The sequence below is a fragment of the Echinops telfairi genome, unplaced genomic scaffold (genome assembly GCF_000313985.2).
Source record: "Echinops telfairi isolate 266 unplaced genomic scaffold, ASM31398v2 ScPeMD7_655;HRSCAF=1070, whole genome shotgun sequence".
Classification (NCBI taxonomy): Eukaryota; Metazoa; Chordata; class Mammalia; order Afrosoricida; family Tenrecidae; genus Echinops; species Echinops telfairi.
The window spans coordinates 390,867-414,820 of record NW_022104553.1 but is presented as its reverse complement, the minus strand read 5'-3'; the positions used below and the strand labels follow the sequence as shown (position 1 = coordinate 414,820).

General features: G+C 38.5%; 1 protein-coding gene across 1 annotated transcript in view; it reads right to left on the bottom strand.

Annotated features, from left to right (window-relative positions):
- The window catches only part of F13A1 (coagulation factor XIII A chain), a 323,958-nt gene that overhangs the window by 275,318 nt on the left and 24,686 nt on the right, over nt 1–23,954 (bottom strand). Inside the window, exon 3 of the mRNA XM_004711755.2 lies at nt 17,308–17,496. Coding sequence (XP_004711812.1) covers nt 17,308–17,496 — 189 coding nt within the window. The remainder of the gene's footprint in view (nt 1–17,307; nt 17,497–23,954) is intronic.

The window sequence follows — 23,954 nt, the reverse complement described above, 5'->3', positions numbered from 1 at the left end:
ATGTGAATTATATACCAATAAAGTTTTTTAAAGATAAAGCAATCATTTTGAGAAGTTGCTAAATACGAATGCAAAATTGACAGGGTTATTTTAATGTTTGGCACAAGAAGTAAAACAGATATTAAGTTTCCATGACACACAGACTACAAATCCACTGAAATTCTGTCACCCTCCCTCCTCAGTATTTTACAGAATTAAGGTAATTTGTAGCTCCATTTCAGCATGTGCAAGAGTGAGTTTTGCATTTTATTAAGAGGTATTATGTATGTAAACATGTTGTATGGTGGTGTTTGCAGTAAAACAATTCTAGTAAAAACTAGACTAACCAAAACTGGGTATTTTTTTTACTGTAGGCCTCCTCACAGCCTTTAGTATATAGATGTGCATTGGGGCTCTCAGGAAGGGACATGCTGTGCACCATGACCCAAATGCATTGGTCCAGGGCACTTTTTCTCCTCTTAATCAAAGAACATCCCACATGACAGGTGTTCAGAGAGGACATACTCTGGGAAACACTGTCCCAGTTTCTTAGATGCCACTTTTAATCATTTCATGGAGATGCTCAAAGGTGAATAAATTGACCATCAATACAGAAACACACAGAAGCAAGCACTGAAGTTGTATCTTAGGAAATTTTGCTTCAAAATGGTGAAATAGCTATCCTATTTCCAGCAAATTGCCTTCTCTCTCTTACTTCAGTCATTCTGTGTTCCTCCTGAATGTTCAATCTCTCCTTGGATATACTTTTCTGAAGGCAAAGAAGAATAGCTTTAGGCATATTTATCTGTACCTTAAGTGCTGCCTAATTTGCGTCAAGAAATTTCAAATTAAAGAAGCTGTGCTCTCTGTCAAAATCATGTAACAATGTGGTGATATTATCTGGGTTTTCTAAAGCAAAGATCAGTGGGGATCCATAGTCCTAAAGATTTGAGTGGAGCTTGCAGATATAAAAAATGGTCCTTTGTAGCCCTCAGCTCACGTAGCACTACTCATTTCCCTTTGGGAAACTGCCAGTCATCAGGCACAATGCTCAGTTTCCTATTACTTTGCTGAAAACATTTGCCTTGAATATTTCTCAACACTCTCAAGGGACAAAGAATTATTCTTAACCAAACCTTTGCCTATACTACTAAAGTTCACACTTCCACTACCTTCCTTGTCTTCAGTCATGTGTTCTCTGAATAGAATATTCAGTCTCTCTGCTGGTTTCTACCCCCTGTATATAACATATATATAACATATTCACTAGCTCCAATCCTAAAACACCCAAACCCAAACACCCTTCATCTAACCCACATTCTTGTCTGTCAATCATGCAAACTTTAATATTTTCCCTTGGAATTTCTTAAAAGGTTAATCCAAGTTTGCTAAGTTCACTTGCTCATATCCCATTCATACTTCACTTTCAGCCCATTACATTTTGTTTCTTCCCCACTACCTGATGGTTGAGTTCAAACCTCACTGGGTCTCCCTGTTGGAATTGACACAGTTGGCCACTCTTCCCTTGTTATACCTGACAACCTTGGATTTCCTGGCACTCCATTCTCCTGATACAACTTCCATATTTCTGATCATTCAGTCTTTTTGTCCTTGAAGGTTTCTTATTGCTGGACTTACCCATTACAGGTTATTTTTCTCAAGGGTTTTAACTTCAATTTATTTCTTATCAGATCTCCTTTTTCTCAGTAATCTTGTCCATCTATATATGTGTGATATCCAAATTTCCATATATCCATTCCTTACCTCTTCCCTGAACTTCAAACTCCTAACAGTCTATATACATGATCACCAGGAATTTCCTCAAATTCTTAAAATTCAACCGGTCTGTTAAAGAATTATGTTTATACCTCTCTGCTTTCTTTGATGAAGCTAGTTACATAGTAACTAGAAAACACTAACTGGGTTTGAATTGTCCTAGTACTTCCTAGGTGTGACATGGGGTAAGCTATTTAACCATTCAAAACCTCATTTCATCTGAAAATGGAGATGTCCATGTTCAATGTGCCCTGAAAGGGTCTGAATAATTATATAGCACCAGGCAGAGTCCCTGGTGCTGGTGAATTATCCAAGAGAGCCACTATCATTGTTGTTCCGTACACTACATTTTTCTCCTGAACCCCCTGAATTCTTTATCTCATTTGGAAATACTAGTTAGTCACTTGAGGCTTTCTACTCTCATAAATATCTAGTCTCAGAAACCCACAGGGACATCCTACTCTGTCCAATAATATTGCTAATGACAGGCAGGAATACTAGGGATAAAGTAGATTGTCTCCACCAAATGCCTACAGTAAATGAAAATTAGCTGGCCATGCCACAATAAAGGGGGGTTGAAAGAAATCAGGCACGCATTAGAAATCTATGGGGAAGACCCAAAGCTGGCCATGCACATGAAGGTCACCTAGGCATGCAAATTAAGGCCACCTGGGCATGTACACTACAAACCAGAAGCATTACATCATACATGTACCTGAACTCAGCCACTAAAAAATGGCCCCTTCAAGTGGGGGTAGGAGGGGATAAAAAATAGACCAAGGGCAGGCTCTCTTTTCAGTTCCAGAGCAGGATCTCTCTCTCCCTGGCTCTCTCAGTTTTTGTCCTTCCTCTTTTGGTTCTGCAGCTGCCTCTTTCCAGCCATTTTTCCACGTGGTTTTTGCACTCCCCCTAAATGGTCATTTTTGGTCTCAAACTCTTATGCGCCCCCTGCCCCATCACCCCACCTGCATCCTTGCAGGCTTTCCAGGGATAGCATGTATTATCTGAGATTCTATTACTCAGAACTTGCATGTAACATAGGCATGGGAAGCAAGCTGGAGGAGAAAACAACTGGACCAGTGATCCCAGAGCTATCTGGGGGAGAGGGAGGTAGGGGAAGGGAGCGGTGAGCACACAACACCATAGACAGGAGAACAACTAGGGAATTAAAAGCAATGAGGAGGTCGTACAGATCTTTGGAGTGTTGGAACAACAACAATCTAGCTGAGAGGAATTACTAAGAGGCAGAAGAAGGGTGCGCATGATGGTGGGGCAGGAGGACAGTAAAAGGAAACAGGAATGATCTAAGAAGCAAAGCTATGGATCGAGATATATGCATAAGTGTGCACCTATTTAAATACTGAGCCCCAGTACTCGACTGAATCAGCACTTAACATAATCGGATTTTGATGCACAATGTGGAGAAAATTTTACTTTGGAGCTGGAACAATTCGACCTGACACACATGATTTTTGTAAACAAAAGCAGTTCATGTTTCGTGTTTCAGTTACTCAGCGTTAGTTGCCGTTGTTAATTCGCATTGTTTAAACCTTTTGTGGTTGTCTTCAAAGTATTTTGCTATAATTTTCCTAGTTTTTGTGGCTTTTTGTACTGGTTTTAAATAAAAACACATGGGTCCTAAGAAAGAGGGTTGTTTCTTTTTTAAAGAATCCTCATGATAAGGAATCTGTGAACTGTGTTATCGATATTGTTGATGATAATATAGGAAACCCTTGTAGAAAACAGTTAAGGAAACGCCAAAAGCAGACCACATTAGACAGATTTTTTTTTTAAGAGAAAGCCAGCCAAGTCCTAGGAAAAAAGGCAAAGAAGGAAAAAACTCCTGAAAAGCAGCTTCCAGTTGATTTTATGGAAGAGGATTCCCCTTCCTAACAATGACTTTCTCTCCATACCTCCTTTCCACATCCCTGTCCACGATCCAGATCCTCATCAAACAAGGTATGGACCATACTGTAGTTGTTAAAACCTTTTTAATGCTGTGTTTCTTATGTAAAGTATATTATTTAACTCTGAACTTATTTACTTTGAAATTTCTGTGTAATGTTTTGTATAAAGAGGGAAGATTAGTGTAAAAACTTGGTGGTTGAGAATTGATTAATTCATTTTCAGTTATTTCTTATGGGAAAAATTGATTCAAAACTTGACTACATTGCATCTCGATGCTCCTTCTAGAACAAATTAGCATTGAGGTCCGCGGTTCTATTGCACATTAATTCATTAAAATAGAGATATTGGTCTATGTGCGTTTATTTATATGGCATACACTGAGGTAGTGGATAGACTTCAGGCCTCTGCTCATACCCTTCCTCAATGCAAGAACACTTTTTTCTAACAAACTGGCATTCTGTGATGCTCACCCTCCTGGCACAATCACTGAAGACAAAATGGGTGCATACGCAAATGGGTGAAGAAAGCATATGATGTCCGACTATCAAAAGATGTAGCATCTAGGGTTTTAAAGTCTTCAAGTTAAACAAGTAGCCATCTAGCAGAGAAGCAACAAACCCATATGGAAGAAGCACACCAGCCTGTGTGATCATGAGGTGTCATTGGGCCCAGGTAACAGGCATCAGAAGATTACAAACAAACAAACCATATTGTTGAGAATGAGGGGGATCGGAGCATAGACCCAACATCCATCTCTAGACAATAGGACATCCGCAGTAAAGCACCAATGAAACACACAATATTCCTAATACTCCTCTGGTTCCTTGAGGCTTCCTCAACCCCCACTATCATGACCCCAGTACTGCCTTTCACTGTGGACTCAGCTGGAACATGTGCACAGGTACAGATAAGAGACAAGAGCTCATGACAAATGGAATTCAGGAACAGGAATGAGAGTAGGGGGTAGGGGGAAGGAGGGGAGAGAAGCAGAGGAAGAAGGAACCGTAATGATTGACACAACCCTCCTCCAGGGGGATGTACAACAGGAACCGTGAGGGGGAGGGAGACAGTGGTTGATGTAAGCTATCAAAATGATAATAATTTATAATTTATCAAGGTGTCACAAGGGTCATGGGGGGGGGAAGCTGATACTAAGGGATCACAATAAAGTTAATGTCTAGAAAATAATGATGGCAACATATGTACAAATATGCTTGATACAATTGATGTACGGATTGTTATAAGAGCTGTAAGAGGCCCCAATAAATGCTCTTTAAATAAAAAATTTTTAAAGTTACTTGGACATACAAAAGTGCTTCTGCTGCATGAATTCTCTTAGCATTGAGAAGCAAGGACTTGAGGAAACCATCCCAGAAACCTGACATCAGGTGTTGGAATTGATTCAAAGGCAGAGAGTTTTGAGTAGTCACAAGGGCAGAATCCCGGCGTTGTACTTGACTCTTTTCCCTTTTCACTCTACTTAGAGTACCTATTACTTTTATAACTTGAATAGGGGTTTTTTCGATCTTACATATGGTCTCTGGGTAGCCCAAATGTTTGTGCTCGCAATTTCAACCGGGTCTCACCATAGGCGGAAAGGACCTAGAGATTGTCTTTCCTTAAGATTACAACCAAGAAAACCCTAATAAGGTGACCAGACGTCCTGCTTTTGGCAGGACAGTCCTGCTTTTTAACAATTTGTCCCGTTTCCCGTGGCGTTTTAAAAAAGTCCTGATTTTTGGAAAGAATGCACGACAAGCAAGGGAACAGGGTAGAATGAGAAGGGATAATATGGTTTTCGGCTGCCATGTGGCTATTTCACCAGGATATGAGTTTCATATTGTTTCATATTATTTTTGTTAATTTTATAATGTTAAACTTTAATAATAACAAATAATTGTTGAGAACTGCTTATCAAAGTTCACATTGTTGATCAGTTGTTAGAATTCGACCACCATTGTTTGGACTTAATGAACAATGGCATTTTTTGGCATTGGCAACGACGAAAACATTGTGTAACTGTCTCTCAGACGATACACATCGTACGTACTGCGAGCTAGCGCTAATTAACCAAGTGATGTCAACAAATCAGCTTTTCGGATAATTTAGGTAAGTAATTTATTTATTTATTTCATAAATACATACATTTTCTTGAGTTTGGCAGACAGTACTGGAATGAGATGCAACAATCATTCTATCATATTACTCAAAATTTCCCATATAGTAATATTTCCAAAAATGATCTTTTTAATGAGGTATCATTATTAAAAAAATATATTGATAAGGAAAAGGTAAAATCCTTGGCATCAGCAAAAATCACAATATAGTGAACAAATGGTTAAAAATATTTCATCATTTTGAAACAAACCATGTTCCAAACAATAATGCACTAAAAATTGTGGAATACGAGCTGTCCTTACCAGGAACTAATGCTGTGACTGAACGTGTTTTTTCTACGGTAAATAAAGTGTGGACATCAGAAAATTCACAATTAAGTGTTGAGACTTTGAAAGCCATTTTATGTGTGAAATATAATTTAACAAATTCTTGTGAAAATTTTCATGACTTTTTAAACAACGACAGCAATCTACTAAAAAAATCCACTCAAATGAGAAATATGCCAAAGAATAAAATAATACTATACATAATTTTTAATGTCTTATATTTGTAAATTGTACTTATGTTGAAATTGAAAAATATATGTTAGAATACTATTTTTGCGTTCTATGAAAATTTTTGTTGCTCCATATAGACCAAATTTTTAATCAAACACCCCCACCCCCCTGTCCCCGCAGGTCAATGGTGTCCCCGCTTTACTAATGTGAAAATCTGGTCACCTTACCTATGGAGCCATTCTACTCTGTAAGACCCGAAGTCACCCCGAATCAGAGTGGGTTTGTTGGGAACTAGCAATAACAATGATGAATATTTCTCAAACACCAGCAATCTTCTTACCAATAATGCTTGTCTTACTGCGAGCTCTGATCCTTTCTCCCCTGAGAACCTTTTCTCTAGTTTTGGGCTTCTTTTCCTCCCCCCCTAAATCACCCATACCTATTAGGATGGAGTGGTCTACAAGAGAGGAGACTCATTGATGCCACTCTCATTCTTCAAACACATGAACATCTGACACTCCAGTCAACTTTCAGTAAGTGTCAGTGACTAAAGAAATAAGTGAAATAAAAATATTGAAAAGTTGATGTATTTTGATGTTTTATAGAATTAGTAATGCAGACCATGTGCAATTGGAACAGTTCTGGGAGTTCTGAATCATACAATGACTGAATCCATGGGGAATCTCAATGTTAGCATCGCTAAAGGCTGCTTCTTAAGCAGGCTGCATTTTTAGCCTTACAGGTTGGCATTGCTGGATGGGGCTTATGGCAAAGGTGATTATTTGTTTACCAATGTCTATTCTTAACACAATAGCTGCAACAATGGGCTCAAACATGATCACAATTGTGAGGATGGCGCAGGACTGGACCATGTTCCATTATGTTGTACATAGGGTCACTGTGTCGGAACTAACTTGACAGGACCTAACAACAACAACAACAACATTTTAAACAATCCTTCTTCCATCATTTCTAACAATCAAAAAAATGAAATATTCATGTCCATGCCTTTTCTTAGCACTCTGAGTGGCGCATGGCTCAGTGCTCAACTTACTAGATGAAAAATTGGCAGTTCTAACTCACCCAGAGGTATCTTGGGAGACAGATAATCTCCTTCCAAGGGGTCACTGCCTTGAAGACCCAATGGAGCAGTTCTATCCTGAACAGTTATGGGGTCAGCCATGAGTTGGAATGGATTCGATGGCAAATAACAGTAACTAGAATAGCATTCCTTACAGCTAAAAGTAGGATGAGAGATAGAGAGAGAAGTGTGATGTGAAGCTTCGGGGAAAGATTTTAGTCCTGGGAAAAGGGACAGGTGTTGCCATCTTCTCCCCTCCTTTGTGCCTTGAAATGAAATAGGAAGTCTGGAGCAGTGGGAGCCATCATGAAACTGAGAAGAATGTCAAGAGAATCTCAAAGGTGTTGGCTGGACATCTTTTGACTCCTGCAATTGTACTCTAGGGAGAAAGAACCTTGCTCATTGATTCTATAGTTACTTCGAAGTCCTCATCTGGTATGGTAATGTCTGTGCTTTTGAGGTGAAGGGCTGGTAAGGAAGACAGCTGAGTATTCTTTCCTGAAACTCTTTTAGCCTTAATTATGTAACAAAGAAGTAAGGGACCATGTTAAAGTAACAGCAAATTAACACCACAAGCTGTTTCCAAAATTTCACAGCTCTAACTACAGGTTAGCAAAGCTTATAATTAACACTCTGCTCCATGCATTTCATGATGTTTTCATGGCTGCAGGCTCAAAGGTAGAAAGAGAGAAGAGGCTCCAAAGACTACCAGGCACATTTTCCAGCCACACCCACCTTCTCAATTTCATTAACACCTCCCACCTAACTCACAGGGAGAGCTTTGCTCTGCCAGCAGCTAATGAATGCAGTTATCCAAGCACAGAGATGATATGCAGCAAATGTACAAGAAGCCCTGGCAGAGGAAACACACTAGCTTAACATCTCTGTACATAAAGTCAGCATAAAATGAGTCAATCTGGGAACATTCCAGAGAGGCTAGTTTATACAATACTTAAAGATAATAAGAAATTTGTTTAACAGGCAGAGCCACTTATGGATAAGGCCCTTGATCTACGTTCTGAGGACAGCAACAAAGGGAAATTCCCCTGCATTACCACATCACACTTTATCTTACATAAAGCTAGAGGCATGGAGAAAGGAACAATAAGAGAGAACTGGATGCAAACAGGGAAAAAAGAAGTATAAGTATTTTTCTGCATTTTAACTATAAGAGCTTCCTCTATGCAGCAGATGCTACTTCTTTAAAAGTAATATTGTAAATTAATCTTGTTGATAAAACCTATTTCATTTAAAACGCCCAGAACAAAATGATTAAAGGACAATTTTAAGACATGCCCTTTATTGTTCATGAAGTATTTGTGTTTCTATTTTTCAGATCGATGTTCACAGTTTGAGTTTCCTACTGTTGAGATCTCCCTGAACTTGTAAGGCTTAACATTGAATTTTATTTCAATTCACATTCAAGATTTGTCTCTTCTCATTATAAAATTTAATTTCTATGGCTTTATTCAGGCCTAGTGAAACAAGTACTGCATTTTAAGAGAATTATTTCTGAGGCCCAGTAGGTGCTCAACAATTTATTTTAACTCTTCGCACTACTGCAATAGTTGAAACTTGAGATGATCCTATAAGTTCTCTGAATGACTTGAGGTACAGTAGCCACAGTGATAATGACAAAGCCGCTATTATTGAGCCTTTATAAATGTGCTTGATTTCCCATGCTCCAAACAGTAGAACGTTGAATTTTTCCAAGTTTCATTTCTTAAACCTATAATATGTTTGCAAATAGAAAATCACATAATGTAATATTGCCTGTGATAGACTATGCTTAACTCTGTTTGAAAAAAACATATTATGAGCTCTAAGGGGTTTGAATGCATGTTGATTTTAATGTATAAATTTTAAGTCAATGTCAAGGAAGTTATGCTGTACTTCCCTTTTTTTTACTGAAGAACCAAATTACTCATATACCTTTTGTAAAACAGAAGAATTAAAATGCTTAATGAGATGGATGTCTGCCCCACCTTTCTCTTTCAAGACTGAAGCACTCATTTCCCCAGTAGCTGAGTGTTGGTGACTGACAGCTCTTGCATTTACACTCAAGGGTCTTCTCTCAGCCATAGATGCCATCTGCACTAAAGCTACAGTCCCTTCCTGCAGTTAACCAGTCACCAAGGAACAGTCAATGTCCAATGCCTGGGGCATAAATGTGCCATGCGCTTACATCACTTCACAGTGGAACTACTCTGAAAATCCAATTCAGCTGTAGAGTTAAGACCTTTGTTACATCAATAGGTTAACTCCTCTTTCTCTACAATACTAATTCTCTTCATTACATCACAGATATTGATCGCAAGAATACTCCTCAATAAACTTTCTACACATTAATTTACATCTCAGAATTTGTTTCCTCAGAACCCAATCTAAGATACCCAACTTGCCATTCTCCCTAAGATGTTCATTATCATAATTATTTTAACAAGAATTATTTTGAAGAAGGTCTCAGGCAAATCCAAGTCAGGAAGAAATCTTTCCTCTCACCTTCTCAGTTTATTATTTGGTTCTAAAGGTGGTGTGATAGGTAGGTGTATAGTGCCAACCTGGACAATAGGAACATGTGGGATTAATCAGGTCACCATTTTATTGGAGGACAAAGAGATGAGTAGCTAAGCAAAGCCTGCCCTGCTCTCTCTTGCTCTCAGTGTGCAGCTGCTTTAGCTAGTTCTCTACCTCAATCTTTGAGCTCCACTACCTGTGGGAGAGTCAACCCGTGGATCATATCACTAGAGCTTGAGGTTCCTTTGAGACCTGCTTCACCGTGCTGCTGGTGTGTACATCTATTGAGCTTGAGGCTGGTGGATCTTGTCATCTTGCATTGCTTGAGTTTGATATCCCATCACAGCTTGCTTCGCTAAGCTCCTGAGCTGCTGACTGTTGGTGACCCGTCCTACAGTTCACTGTCTGTGGTCAGACTCTGCCTCCCTTGGCTGAAGGAAGACTCATCCATCTGCTTCTTTGACCTTGGACCTGGCAACCTCATTAGTTGAAGAACTTCTAGTATATTAGCTGTTCTATGGAAGTGAGTTGAACTGAGCTATCTGTATTGCTGTGTGTCATTATATATTTGTCAAGGGTATATTAATTAAAGCTAGACTTGGTGCTGAGATAAATGTGCACATGTGCACATGCAAACAGACTCACACAAGCACACAAGGAGAAAAAAAGAAATTATGTAAAGAAATAAAAATGTTATTAAAATATTATCTTAAGCTATTGTTAATGATATTAATTGTATATTAACTATATTTTTTTCAAGGACAATATTAATTATTTTAAATTACTTCAAATATATATTAACAATAATAGTCTGATATCTAATGACATTAAATTATGGCTGTGTTATTTAGCCTAACATGAAGGTTTAGGGATTTAGTTTAGGATAACAAATCATTCTATGTAGAATCCCAAGCATGAAGCTACGTTATTTGCTCCACCTCAGGGATCTCGTTTGCCTCTCCCACACTTGCACTCTGGCTTTTGCCACATTTACATTCCAACTTTCACAGTAAATGCAAGTATGCTTCAAGCATACTCCTCAATGACCAAGGGGCAGGGTTTTTATTTTAAGAAAGTATTACTCATTTTAGTTTCTTTAACTTTTAATGTCTTCATACATAAATATCCCCACATGATCAATAATTTTGCATGGATGATACATGCAATCAAATCAAGCTTTCTTTTCCCCTCAGACTTTTGCTTAGCAGCTTTTCATTTTTGTTCCTGTTCTTTTAATTTGGCTTTTCTCCGACTGAGACACTCATAAAGCTTTATGTATATCCTTCATGTTCTTTTTGTCCATACAATCGTATCCAAATGCATGTACACATACAATGACACACATATGGAAGACCATGGGTACACTTTTTCATGTTTTACTCTTTCACTCATTACCTTCTTAATTTATCCTTTTAATAGCAATACATTGTGGGAATAAAACCCCAAACTCACTGTCATCCAGTCTATTCCAACTGGAAAGGGTGGAACAGCCTCTCTGGGTTTTTGCGACTTTAACTTTTTTTGAGAGGAGAAAGCCTTGTCTTTCTCCCTCAGAGCACCGGGTTGTTTTGAACTTTGGACTTTGGAGTTAACATCTCAAGCTTAACCACTAGAATACCAGAGTATCACATATATTCAACCATCCTGTATTAGAGAGATGTTTGTTTCACTTTATTTTTGTGTTTCTGATCACTATAAACAATGGTGCAGTTAGTAATCTTATTACAATTAGATCTTTCTTATTATTGACATATATTCCTAAGAGTCAATATATGTATATTTGATATGTATATTTGTATATGTATATTTGATATTAGTAGGTATTGCCAAATCACTTTCCAAGAAGGTTATAAAATTGCATATTTTTTTTCAACAACATATTATTTTTCCACATATGTTCCTGACAGATATATCTTAATTTGTTTCCCTTGTCTACTACTTACTATAAGTTTATTTTCATAGGATTATTTACCATTTGCTAAAGCCCTGGAGGCAGAGTGGGTTAAATGTTTATTGCTCATTACTGGGCATATACCTAAAGAAAATCAGAAGCAGATTACCAACAGACATTTTCTGCCCCCTGTTTAGCGCAGCACAATTCACAATAGCAAGAACTGGAAACAACCTAAATTCCCATGATCTGATAAATGGATAAAGAAACTCTGGTATATACACTCAATGGAATAGTACGCACTCCTACAAAACAGTGATGAATCCATGAAACACCTCAAGATGTGGAGGGAACTTAGAGACATATGCTCAGTGAAGTTAGTCAAGCACAAACGGACACACACTGTATGAGTCTACTGCTGTAGGAACAAGCAACAAAAAGGGCACAAGGTGAGATTTGTAGCATATTCAGTCTGCTGATTTTGGGGACCAGACAGTCTGGTAGAGAGCCTGACTGGTGCCAATGAACTATCTGCTCTAGGTAAGTATTTTGAAGGTCACTAGGCTGGAGGGCACCTCATGTCAACTGAGATCAAATGCTCAGGGATGAAGAGGGGCGTGTTTAACAAGAGGCTGGCATGTAAATCTTTGATAAGGTCCCCCTGAACAGGTAGACAGCCCTATCAGAGGGAGGAGGGATACGGATGGGAAGAACAATGCAGCAGAGAGGACAGGAAGCAATTACATCTTGGGGAACACAAAGGCATTTCTGTTGGAAGAAAAAGAGCAATGACTCATTTTCCCAGGTGGGGGGAAAACAGACTGGGAATGCTTTTAGGGACAGTAGGCGAAGAGTGTCGTTGGCAGTATGCACCAGATGCACCACACTGACCCAGGCTTCTCAATGCATCCTGGGGACCCCGGCCGGATGTGGAGGTGTGCTGGGACACTGAATCCTGGCTCTTTAAAGCACACAGCCAGCATGCTCCAGAGGCTGCATGAGATACCATGTGGGAATATCACTGGGTGAATTGGTCTCTACCTCAGACGCATCTATAACTTGAGGGTTTAAGACAGTAAATACATGGTGTTTGAGGAAGCAGAAGAAAGCTGCATCATGGTTGGTGAGCTGTAGGTAGACGGACAAATAAGGCCTTGCTGCATCGATGCCCTATATATTGTATTAAGATATATATTATTCTAACAAACCAGTGATGGCCATTCTGTTTTATATGGTTTTTGTTTGTTTGTATTAAGGTGTCGCTCACATGTTATTGGTGGTTACCCTCTTGAAATTATGACATATGTTTTTTGGGTTTTTTTGGTAAATGAGACCCAGGATTGATAACCCTATAGGGATAGCAAGTAGAAAAAGGATTTCAAAAGGTAGGGGGTGCAGGAGAAGTGGGGGGTGGGTTAAAAGGGAGATGATGTCAAGGAACCTAGGAAGAAATAGTGTGTTTGGAAACTGATTATGGAAATGATGGTACAATTCTGTTTGGCATGATTGAACAATGCAATGATGTGACATTTGTGTTAACCCCCAAGTAATATTAAATAAAGGGAGAGAGAGAGAGATCCAGGAATGGGTTTGGGGCTCCCACTAAATCCTAGCTCCAACTTAAGAACAATTAGTTCTTGCATCATGGCCCTGCTGGATACTTGCCCTCAGGAAGGGAACCCAGAGGAAAACAGGTGCTATAGCAAAATGTGGTGAAGGAATTAGATGGTGCCGGGTTATTAGATAAAATAGCATCTGGGGTCTTAAAGACTTGTTTCCGAACAAGCAGCCTTCTAAGTGAGAGGTCAACTAAGCCCCCATGGAAGAAGCACACCATCATCAGTCACCAAAGGATTGTGAAGCACATACTGGTAATTTGAAGTCAAAGGAGGGATTAGAATCCGAGTCTAAAGTGTGAGAATCTGGTTTGCAGAAGGCTATAGATGAAAGTGGGAGTCCAAGATCTATTTGTGGAACTACATAGGAGAAAAGCCTTTGATGAACTCTCTCTATCCACAATTGAGATAGGAGGAAAGTGGTCACTACACGGTGTGTTTTAGAGAGTTGAGTACAGAAGATCAAAGGCATAAATCTGACTTGAACAGTTAAAATTTTGTCACAAGATCCCCACTATGATGCATGCTGCCCCTGATCTGGTTCCCAAATTTCTCTGCATTTTGGGTTTATATTGTTTTGTTTGGATTTTGTTTGTACATATTAGGGGGCATCTCATAGGAGTTAGGTCATTGGGGGTCATCCATTTGAAGTGGTGTTATATGATTTTTTGTTTATTGGTGTATGAAACCCCGGATTGATGAACCTATAGAGATAGCAAGTAGAATAAGGGATTCAGGGGGAGGGGCATACAGTGGTGGTGGCAGAGGCAAGGGGAGAAATGTCAAGGAGACCATATAGGAAAAGAGTGTCCAGAAACTGATTGTGGTAGTAAATGCATAATTCTGCTGGACGTGATTGAACTATGGAATGATATGATATATGTATTAATTACCAATTTAAAAACTTTTCCTAATAAAATCCTGAATTATTTTTATCCTTAAAAAAGTCTCATCTATTTTGCTATGACTGGATAGTGAAATTGGAATTTTAGGAAAGAACAAAAAGGTGGGTGCTAATCACAAGGTTAGTAGTTTGAAACCACCAGTTGGTCTGCAGGAGAAAGATGAGGCTGTCTCCTCCTGTAATGATTTACAGCCTCAGAAACCCACTTAGGGGCGGTTTTACTCAGTCTATAGGTTGATCTGGCTGAGAATAGACTTGATGGCAGAGAAGTCTTACTTTTTCATTTACTATTTTATTTTACTTTTATTTACTATTTGCTTTTTTTACTGTTTACTATTTGCTTTTCTCTTTTGTGAATTGTCTCATCATATCCTTTGCACATTTTCTATAATATGTCTTTGTTATCAATTTGTAACAGATTTTTTCTTTTGCATCCTATGCTAACATCATATCTATTATTGACATTTTGAATATTTTTCCATATTTACCTTTTGTCCATAGATTTTGGGGTATTTTGAATCACATATTTATGTTTTGGTCATTTCTGGTACTTTGGTATATATATAAATATATCCACATACACACTTACCCAGTCTTTTTTTTATTCTCTGACAATTACAGAATTTTCAGTCTTAGGTTAAGAGTTTGACTTTTTACGTTAATATTTACTCCATTGAGATTCAGCATTGTCCATTATATAAGTGAAGATAAACTTTATTTTCTTTCACTTGGAGACTTAGTTCTTCCAGCACCATTTGTTTAGAACCAAACTAAAAACCCAAATTTTCTTACTTCATTGAAGTAATCGTATGAATCCATCTCATATTCTGAAATCTAGTTCTAAACTCTCTATTCTGTCATACTACACAAGGGAGTGTCAAAAGGTTAAAAAAATCAAAGGATAATGGAATCTTTCTATAATTTTTGTATCCCCTCATACGTATTTTATACTTTATTCTGATAGCTAGTTCTAAGTATCTTCTTTTACTTATTATTCCTTTATATAGTTTTCTTGATTATTGTCAGGTATTTATTCTTTAAAACGAACTTTATGATATTTTATCAAAGTCTTCCCACCAGCTGAAAATAAAAAAAAATTAAAAAAAAACGATACCTTTGGAACCCTAATTAATAATGCATTACATTTACATATTAATTTTGGTAGTTTTTAAAAATATATTACTAGGAACCCTGGTGGTGTAGCGCTTACCCTTTGTGCTGCTAACCATAAGGTCAGCGGTTCAAAAAGACTCTACAGGTTTCTACTGCTGTAAGAGTGACAGTCTTGGAAACTCACAGGGTCAGTTCTACCCTCTCCTATCGGGTCGCTGTAAGTCAGCATCAACTTGATGGTGGTGAGTTTGGCTTTTGGTGTTTTGTTATTAATGTTTTGAGATGTCACATCCAAAAACTTATATACCTTTTCATTATATGTACTAAGATGGACATTTGAGTATATGCCTTTAGATATGAGTCATACCCAACAATTTTAATTAGATACAAATTTAATTTAAAGGCAGATTTAGGAACAAAACTCACTTGTAATCCAGCACTACCTGTACAGCTTTGAAAACTATGAGACAGTTCTATGTCTTACAGGGTTGTTATGAGTTGGATTCAACTTGATAGCAATGGGTTTTGGGTTATATCTGGGGTTATAGTCCCATTTGGGAATTTTGTTGTTGTCGTTAATTATGTTAATGAAGTAATACTGGTGTAATGTATATCTTAAACCAATCTCTTAAGCAAGTTAGGAAGCAAAGACAAAGGACATAAGATGCCAAATCACATGACGTTATCAAGAAGCCTAAGGACAAAAGAGGCAAAATCCAGATATCAGGCCTCCTGAACTGTGAGAAAAGTAATTTCTGCTTCTTAAAGTCACACATTTGTGTTATTTCTGTTATAGCAGCACTTTCACTGATTGAGTTTTCTGAATATGTACCCTATTACCTTTTAATTTTTCACTTTTTTAGTAGTTATTTCTCTTACATTACTCTTTTGTTAAAGCCTTTAATGCAATGCTTTAGGAATAAGAGGTGGAGGTGAGGAGGGGAGGGGTGGAGACAGGGAATGTTGATACCAGGTATCCATCCATGTATAATTCCTGGTTTTTCTTAAAATTACTTTCTCGCCACTTAGTGTTAGTTCGGGTTAAATCATCTTCATTATAATTGAGTAGTTTTCCTTCTCTCGCGTTTTTCTAAATGAATTTTATCCAGCAGCTTTTTGGTGACTGCTGAGTTGGTTTTCAGATTTTTCTCCCTTTATTTATTTATGCATGGGATTAAATGGTCACATTTCCTGATTTGTGACCCCCTTGCTTTTTTATTGCATCTGTTTTAATGGACACTTTGACAAATTCCTATGGGAAAATTATCAAATATTAATCACGGTAGCTTAAAGAAAGAGGTTCATGATCACATGAATTTGTGATATACTGGGGTGAGCAAATTTAAATTATGGTACTTCCTAGACTCTTTTCATTTAATAAATACTGTGAATCTTCAAGAGTTAAGTACAAATTATCCATAGAACTTTATTTGACAACCCATTTTTCATGGAGCGTCCCATGGGACTAGATTTTGCCAGACCTGGAAAATACTCATAGGGAGATAGCATGCTATAATTTGATGATATTTTCATCATATGAGGCCAATTAAATCATGACTCAGAGGTAGTAAATCAAAGTTCACAACTATGTAATGCCAAACTGTTAGTTTTGGGAAAAATAACTTACAAAACCAACATTTTGTACTAATTAAACTCACTTTTATTTGTACTGGATTTTTGCCTTGGTAGGCTGAAATAATTGATGTTTTGTCGTTAAATAGATCCAGTTGAGAGCAAAGAGTGGTTCAGGGACTGATGTAATCCCAACCCCAGTGTTAAACTACAATGAATTACATTAAACTACAGTTCAAGGAAATCATGTAACTGCCACTGTACCCACCGTGGTATGTGGTGGCTTCTCTACTATGTGACCATGGACCCATGGCTCAGCTTGCATATATACTCACCAATGACATACTCAACTCTGAAGAGATCCCTTCGCAGATCAAAGGGACGATTGAAGTCAATCTGGATATAGAAAGGCTGTCCTCGGCGTACAATCAACTTGTTGTTGTCATACTTGTCAGTGTGATGGTCCACTTTGTTGGTGTCCCACCTTTCCTTGAACAAGTGAATATTTGTGACATTCAGATAGTCTGTGCACAAAGAAAACAATAAAGCAGGACGGTTACATTTGGTTTGAACAAAATTTTAGAATATTAGTGTATTTTTCCCGAAGAAGCATGTCAGGAAGATCTATTGAATAAAATTCTATGCAGGTGTCAACCAATGTGGAAATCAGTCTCATTGTTTTTGAAGAGGACTTTTAGACTTTTCCAAAATATGATGCCATTTAGGACCACAACAAACTCAATTTAGGAATAGATGGAGCAGTATTTACAATGCTTTTCTTATAGATCAAGACATTAGTGGTTCAGTGATAGAGTTGTTTCCTTTCAAACAGGAAGCCCAATTTCAGTTTCTGGTCAATGCACCTCATGTGCAGTCAACTGTCAGTGGTGCTTTGCATGTAGCTATGGTGCTGAACAGATTTCAGTGGAGTTTCCAGACTCAGAGGGTCGAGGAAGAAAGGGATGCTGTTAGACTTCTGAAAAATACCGACACCGACACAGTAAAGCTAGGACCAGGATTCATGTCTCCAGAGTCTCTGACTCATGCTGCATTCCTCTGAGTCATATACTTCCTATTGTGATATGTCTCACTGTAAGACCATCTCATCAGGGAATGGCCACTCCAATTTTCCCATCTTTTAGAAGGGAAGCATCAAATCTGAGAAAGCCTCAAAGGAATGCTTTTGTTTTTGTTAGTTTTGAAGACAGGAAGATATATATATACCACAATGTTGTCATCATAAAAATAATTTTTAAAAGTTCAAAAGGAAACTTCTTTATCTATTAAAAATCATGTATCAACAGTTTTTGTACATGGTCACTAAAATGATTGATGAATGACTTTTGTTTTCTTTTCTTTGTGTGCATGTGTTTTATAATTTTTCCACCCAAGAAAACAAAAGACATAAGAGATTTTTAAAATTTACATTAGCTTTTTAAACATTTATTTTTATTTTTTTAATAAATTATTTTATTGGGGGCTCTTAAAGCTCTTATAACAATCCATACATCAATTGTATCAAGCAAATTTGTACCTATGTTACCATCATCATTTTTTTTTTTACATTTTTTTAATCAATTTATTGGGGCTCATAAAATTCATCACAATACATAGATCAATTGTATAAAACACATCTATACATTTGTTGCCCACCATCATCATTTTTAAAACATTTCCTTCTACTTGAGCCCTTGATATCAGCTCCTCGTTTTTCCCTCCCTCCCCACCCTCCCACACTTGTGACTCCTTGATAACTTATAAATTTTTATGATTTTCATATCTTGCATCATCTTAACCTCTAATCCAAAATTCTCCTCTTAATGAAAGAAGGTTCAAGCAAGTCCTTCTTCTGTAATTCTAAAAGTAGAATTGGTCATTCAAAAGCAAAAAAACCAGAGAGGACAGATCTGAAGAAAAGACACTAACAGATCTATGCTTCCATTTTATGGATGTGGAAGCTCCAGTTCCCACAAAGTTATCTCATTTCCTGAGTTGTTTGAATCCAAAATTTACATTGATTTCCTCTGATTCTTGGAATCAAAGTGTAACTAGTGGTGCAGTGTTTAAGTGTGGGGCTACTGGAAAGGTTGGTGGTTTTGACCGACTAGCCCCTCTGTAGAAGAAAGATGTGGCAGTCTGTTTTTGTCAGAATTACAGCCCTGGAAATCCTACTGTAGCAGTAGTAGTGCTACTCTGTCCTGTAGGTTGAATATCAGTCAGAATGGATTCTATGGTATTGGGGTTTTATAACTTTGCATATGTTAGTTAAACTCAGTTCCTTATTCATAAAATGTGGATACTAATACTTATTTGTTGTCAGGAGAGGACAGTCCCTGGAGAAGAACATCATGTTTGGTAAAGTGGAGGAGCAGTGGATGAGAGAAAGGGCCTCAAGGAGATCGATTGACACAGTGACTGCACCACTGGGCTCAAGCATAGGAACAATGGTGAGAATGGTGCAGGATTGGGTAATGTTTCCTTCTGTAGGGTCACTATGGGTCCTAAGAGATACAATGGTGTGGGGGGAGGTCAGATGTGCAGGCATTCCCTCCCCTGAGGGCGATCAGTTGCCAGACTGAACTGGGCTTGCTCCCTGCTGCTGGAGACAATGGACTACTTCTCTCTGAAGCTTGGGGCCATTAGCTTGGTTCCTGTAGGAGGGGTTTGCACCCTACTGATAATGTTCCTATGGAGACCCAGAGACCACCTTCTCATTACTGTGTTACCCTATAGTGTAACCCCTCCCTATGACATATGTCTCTACCTGTAATTAGTGGGCTGGCATGCCCCCAAAAGGTATATAGGCGTGAGTCAGCAATATAGAGCTCTAGGGCTCAGACTCTGACCTCCTTGGTGCTCACTCCCCTCACCTCTCTCCCTTGTTCCCTTGCCCTCCTTCCCTTCCCCCTCTCTCCACATGGACCACCAAGCTGGGCTGAGGTGAGAAATGCTACCATGTAATGTGTCTGACTGTATTATTGTAATATCTCTCATGCTCTCGATGACTTTAATATAATACTTATATATCTCAACCGTACAATTGTGCATTACTGAACCCAGAAGTAGTATTACTGAACTCGTAGAGAGTATTAGCAGTGGGGGCTGGACCCCCACCTCTTCAGCATCATTTTTAATTTAATACTACACAATGGCAGCTAACAAAATTTATTTTACAGATTAATAGGCACTATTTGAGAATGTGAAGAGAGCTCTAATTACTCAGGTGTACTATACTTTAGAAAGCTAGTGTAAAATGAGACTTCTGGTGTGTGTTTGACATTCTAGAGGAATACCAAGGGAGAGAAGACTGGGTGGGACTACATTGGCCTGTCATTGCTCCTCCTTCTGCTGAAGCCTAACCCTCATCCTTGTAAACAGTGTGTATGGAGTCCAGGTGCTAGAGCCTCCCTGAGTACCCCAATGGAATCCTTTTCTTCCACACGGAAAATAGATGCAGGATATCCTGAATCTCTGGGCTCCATATTTTTCTTGCTCAGAGGCAAAAATATGAAGGTTTTTAAAGATCCTCTACAGTCTGGTTCCATAATGGTTACACATTGGGCTACTAACTACAAGGTTAGTGGTTCAAACCACCAGCCACTCCTCAGAAGGTGAGGTTTTCTACTCCCATAAAGAGGAAGAGAGGGCCATTCTATCCTGTCCTATAGGGTCACTATGGTTGACCTGGTGGCAGTAATTTCTACAGTTCTAAAGTCTAAAAGCCCCTGAAACTCTTGATAAATTCAAAGTTCAAGCACTCCTCAGTTTAAATTCAGGTCTCTTAGTTACTTACGTAAAGAACATCGCCTATCAGAATCAGTTTTCTCATCTTTATATGGATAATATGAAAACCTTATGCATTTCCTTCTATAAGGTCAAATCAGATAGTAATGCAATGGGTCACACTATGTCTGGCACATAGTAGGGACATAGGGTTCTTTGTGGCTGTCAGGATATGTAGACAGATGGAGCTATTTTACATGGCATGGTGCTCTGTAGGTTATTGACTGCAATATTACAAGCAAACAGAAAACATGAGCTGCAGTTTTATTTTTACCTCATCGCAAAACCCCGTTGTAGCACATGGTCCCCTGAAGGGCACTTTCTTCCCATTATGCTGTGGGCTGAATATGCTTAATTGTCTATATCTCTCTCTTACAAGCTATCTTTTGTCTCAGTTCTCTGGCCTTATTAAGTTTACAATCCCCTGTGTTAAGCCAGCCTAGAAAAGAACTGAGAATCATAAACCTCACAGTTCAAAAAAACTTGGTAATCACCTCACCTGGCTTTTCCCCCCAACAGCGTGCCTTCTAGTGATGTTTTAAAAATTATGTCTGTAACCTAAGTTCGCAGAAGTGGATCAATCATGTTTCCAATAATCAGCAACAATTGAGGGAATACAGTGATATTATAATCTTACAATCTCTCAAAGATACTTTTTGTACCATCAGGTATACTTTCTATCTATTAGAACAAAAAATCAAATCAGTGAATGCCCACTTTCCCGATATGATCACTGAAGACAAATGTGTGCATAAGCAAATGTGGTGAAGAAAGCTGAGGGTGCCCGGCTATCACAATATATAGCTTCTGGGGTATTAAAGGCTTGAAGATAAACAAGTGGCCAACTAGCTCAGAAGCAACAAAGCCTATATGGAGGAAGCACACCAGCCTGTGTGGCCACGAGGTGTCGAAGGGATCAGGTATCAGGCATCAAAGAACAAAAAATCAAATCATTGTAAATGAGGGGAAGTGCAGAGTGGAGACCCAAAGCCCATCTGTAGGCAACTGAACACCCCCTTACTAAAGGGTCGTGGGGAGGAGATGAGCCAGTCATGGTGCAGGGTAGCAATAATGAAACATACAACTTTCCTCTAGTTCTTAAATGCTTCCTCCCCCCCTCCCCCACTATCATGATCCCAATTCTACTTTACATATCTGGCTAGACCAGAGGATGTACATTGGTATAGATAGGAACTGGAAACACAGGGAATCCAGGACAGATGACCCCTTCAGGACCAGTGGTGAGAGTGGTGATACATGGAGGGTTGAGGGAAAGTGGGTTAGAAAGGCGTAACCGATTACAAGGATCTACATATACCCTCCTCCCTGGGGGATGGACAACAGAAAAGTGGGTGAAGGGAGCCGTAAGACAGTGTAAGATATGACACAATAATTTATAAATTATCAAGGGTTCAAGAGGGAGGGGGAGCGGGAAGAGAGGGGCAAAAGTGAGGAGCTGATATTAAGGGCTCAAGTAGAAAGCAAATGTTTTGAGATTGATGATGGCAACAAATGCACAAATGTGCTTGACACAATGGATGGATGGATGGATTGTGATAAAAATTGTACAAGCCCCTAATAAAATGATTCAAAAAAAAAGAGGTGGGAGCAAATGAAGGAGGAGGAAGAGAAAGTGGAGCACATCCTGGCCACCAAGCCTTGAGGACGATATACCTGCTCAGAGCAGCCAATCCACAGAGAAGACTACATGGCCAGCCCCATTATGAGACACGACATCCCTCACTGACCCATAGCCCTACAGGGGACAACACAGGAGACACGGTGTGGGAATTATGCCCAATCTGATCCCACCACACCAAGGCAAAACACTAAGGGTGTGGAACAGAACAGCAAGGGGAACAGAGCAATAAAGTCCCCAGGAAAGACCAAAAATAGACTTTGGGGTCAGTGCTTGGTGCCCCAACAGACTCGACTGTAAAACACTCTTAAAGGCCAACAAACAGTCCTTGAACTAACTACAAACTTTTCTTTCTTGTTGTTCTGTTTTGTTTTGCTTTTTGTCGTTGGCTTGTTGGTGTTGTTATTGTTGTTTTCTTTTATTTTGTTGCTTGGTTTTGGTCTGTGGTTTTTTTTGTGTGTGCATGTTATTATCTCCACAGGTCTGTCTAAATAAGATAGCCTATGTTGTTAAACTTTTGACACTGCTTAATTCTAAGCATTGTGTTTTGAAAAATGTATTTTTTCTAAGTGATCTTTTCTTTCTCTATTGCATTATTACCCTAACAAGTCTGTAGCTTTAGGAGGAGTGAAAGAAACTCAAACATGTATTTGAAAGCACAGCGATGGTCAAAAATTAAAGCAGTAAAAGAATATTCTCTCTTCATAATTTCTTAAAATGACAGTCCCTCTTAAAATAAATTAATTAAGGAGGTATTTTAAATTGTTTCATATTTAAAATAAAACTGGGTTATGGTATAGAAAATTAAAGGTGACACTGAGAATGATAGAGTTCCAAGATATATTGTTCCACACTGTAGTCAAATGCATAAACCATATAGAGGGGTAATATAGAGGGCAGTTTATTTTTTAGATGACAGAATGGTGTGGCGCCCATGTTGACTTTTCTCAAATGTAACCTCCTCATTTGGGCAATGCATTTATTGGATACTGGCTTTGGTTATTTCATAGGAGACCTGGGTTTGAATTCCAGCCAGTATACCTCATGCCCGGCCAACACCAGTCTATCAGTGGAAGACTGTATTTTTAGGCTGCTGAACAGGTTTCAGTGGAACTTCCAAAGTAAAACAGACTAAGAAGAAAGGTGCAATGCTTTACTTCTAGAAATCAACCGTTGAAAACTCTCTAATTACAATGGTCCAATCTATAACCATTCATGGAGAACCAAGCAGAGTTTTGCTCTTTTATGCATGAGGTTGTCATGAGTCTGGTGTTGATTTAAGTATAGTTGACAATAAAAATAACCCTCGATGTTAGGGAAAGAGGTGGAACTCACAGTACTATATATTAAAACATTTTCCTCACTGCTCATGAACTGTCATACCCAGATTAAGCCAAGCATTTGTCTTTTGCTATACCTAGTAATAACTAGGACTCTAGAAATTAGTTGTGATAAAATATGAGCAGACATAGAGAAGTGATAGTCCTTCCTATTATCCATTTTCCTTAACAGGGCCCCTTTCCATATAGTGGACTCTCTAACCTTCATTAATCTCAAATA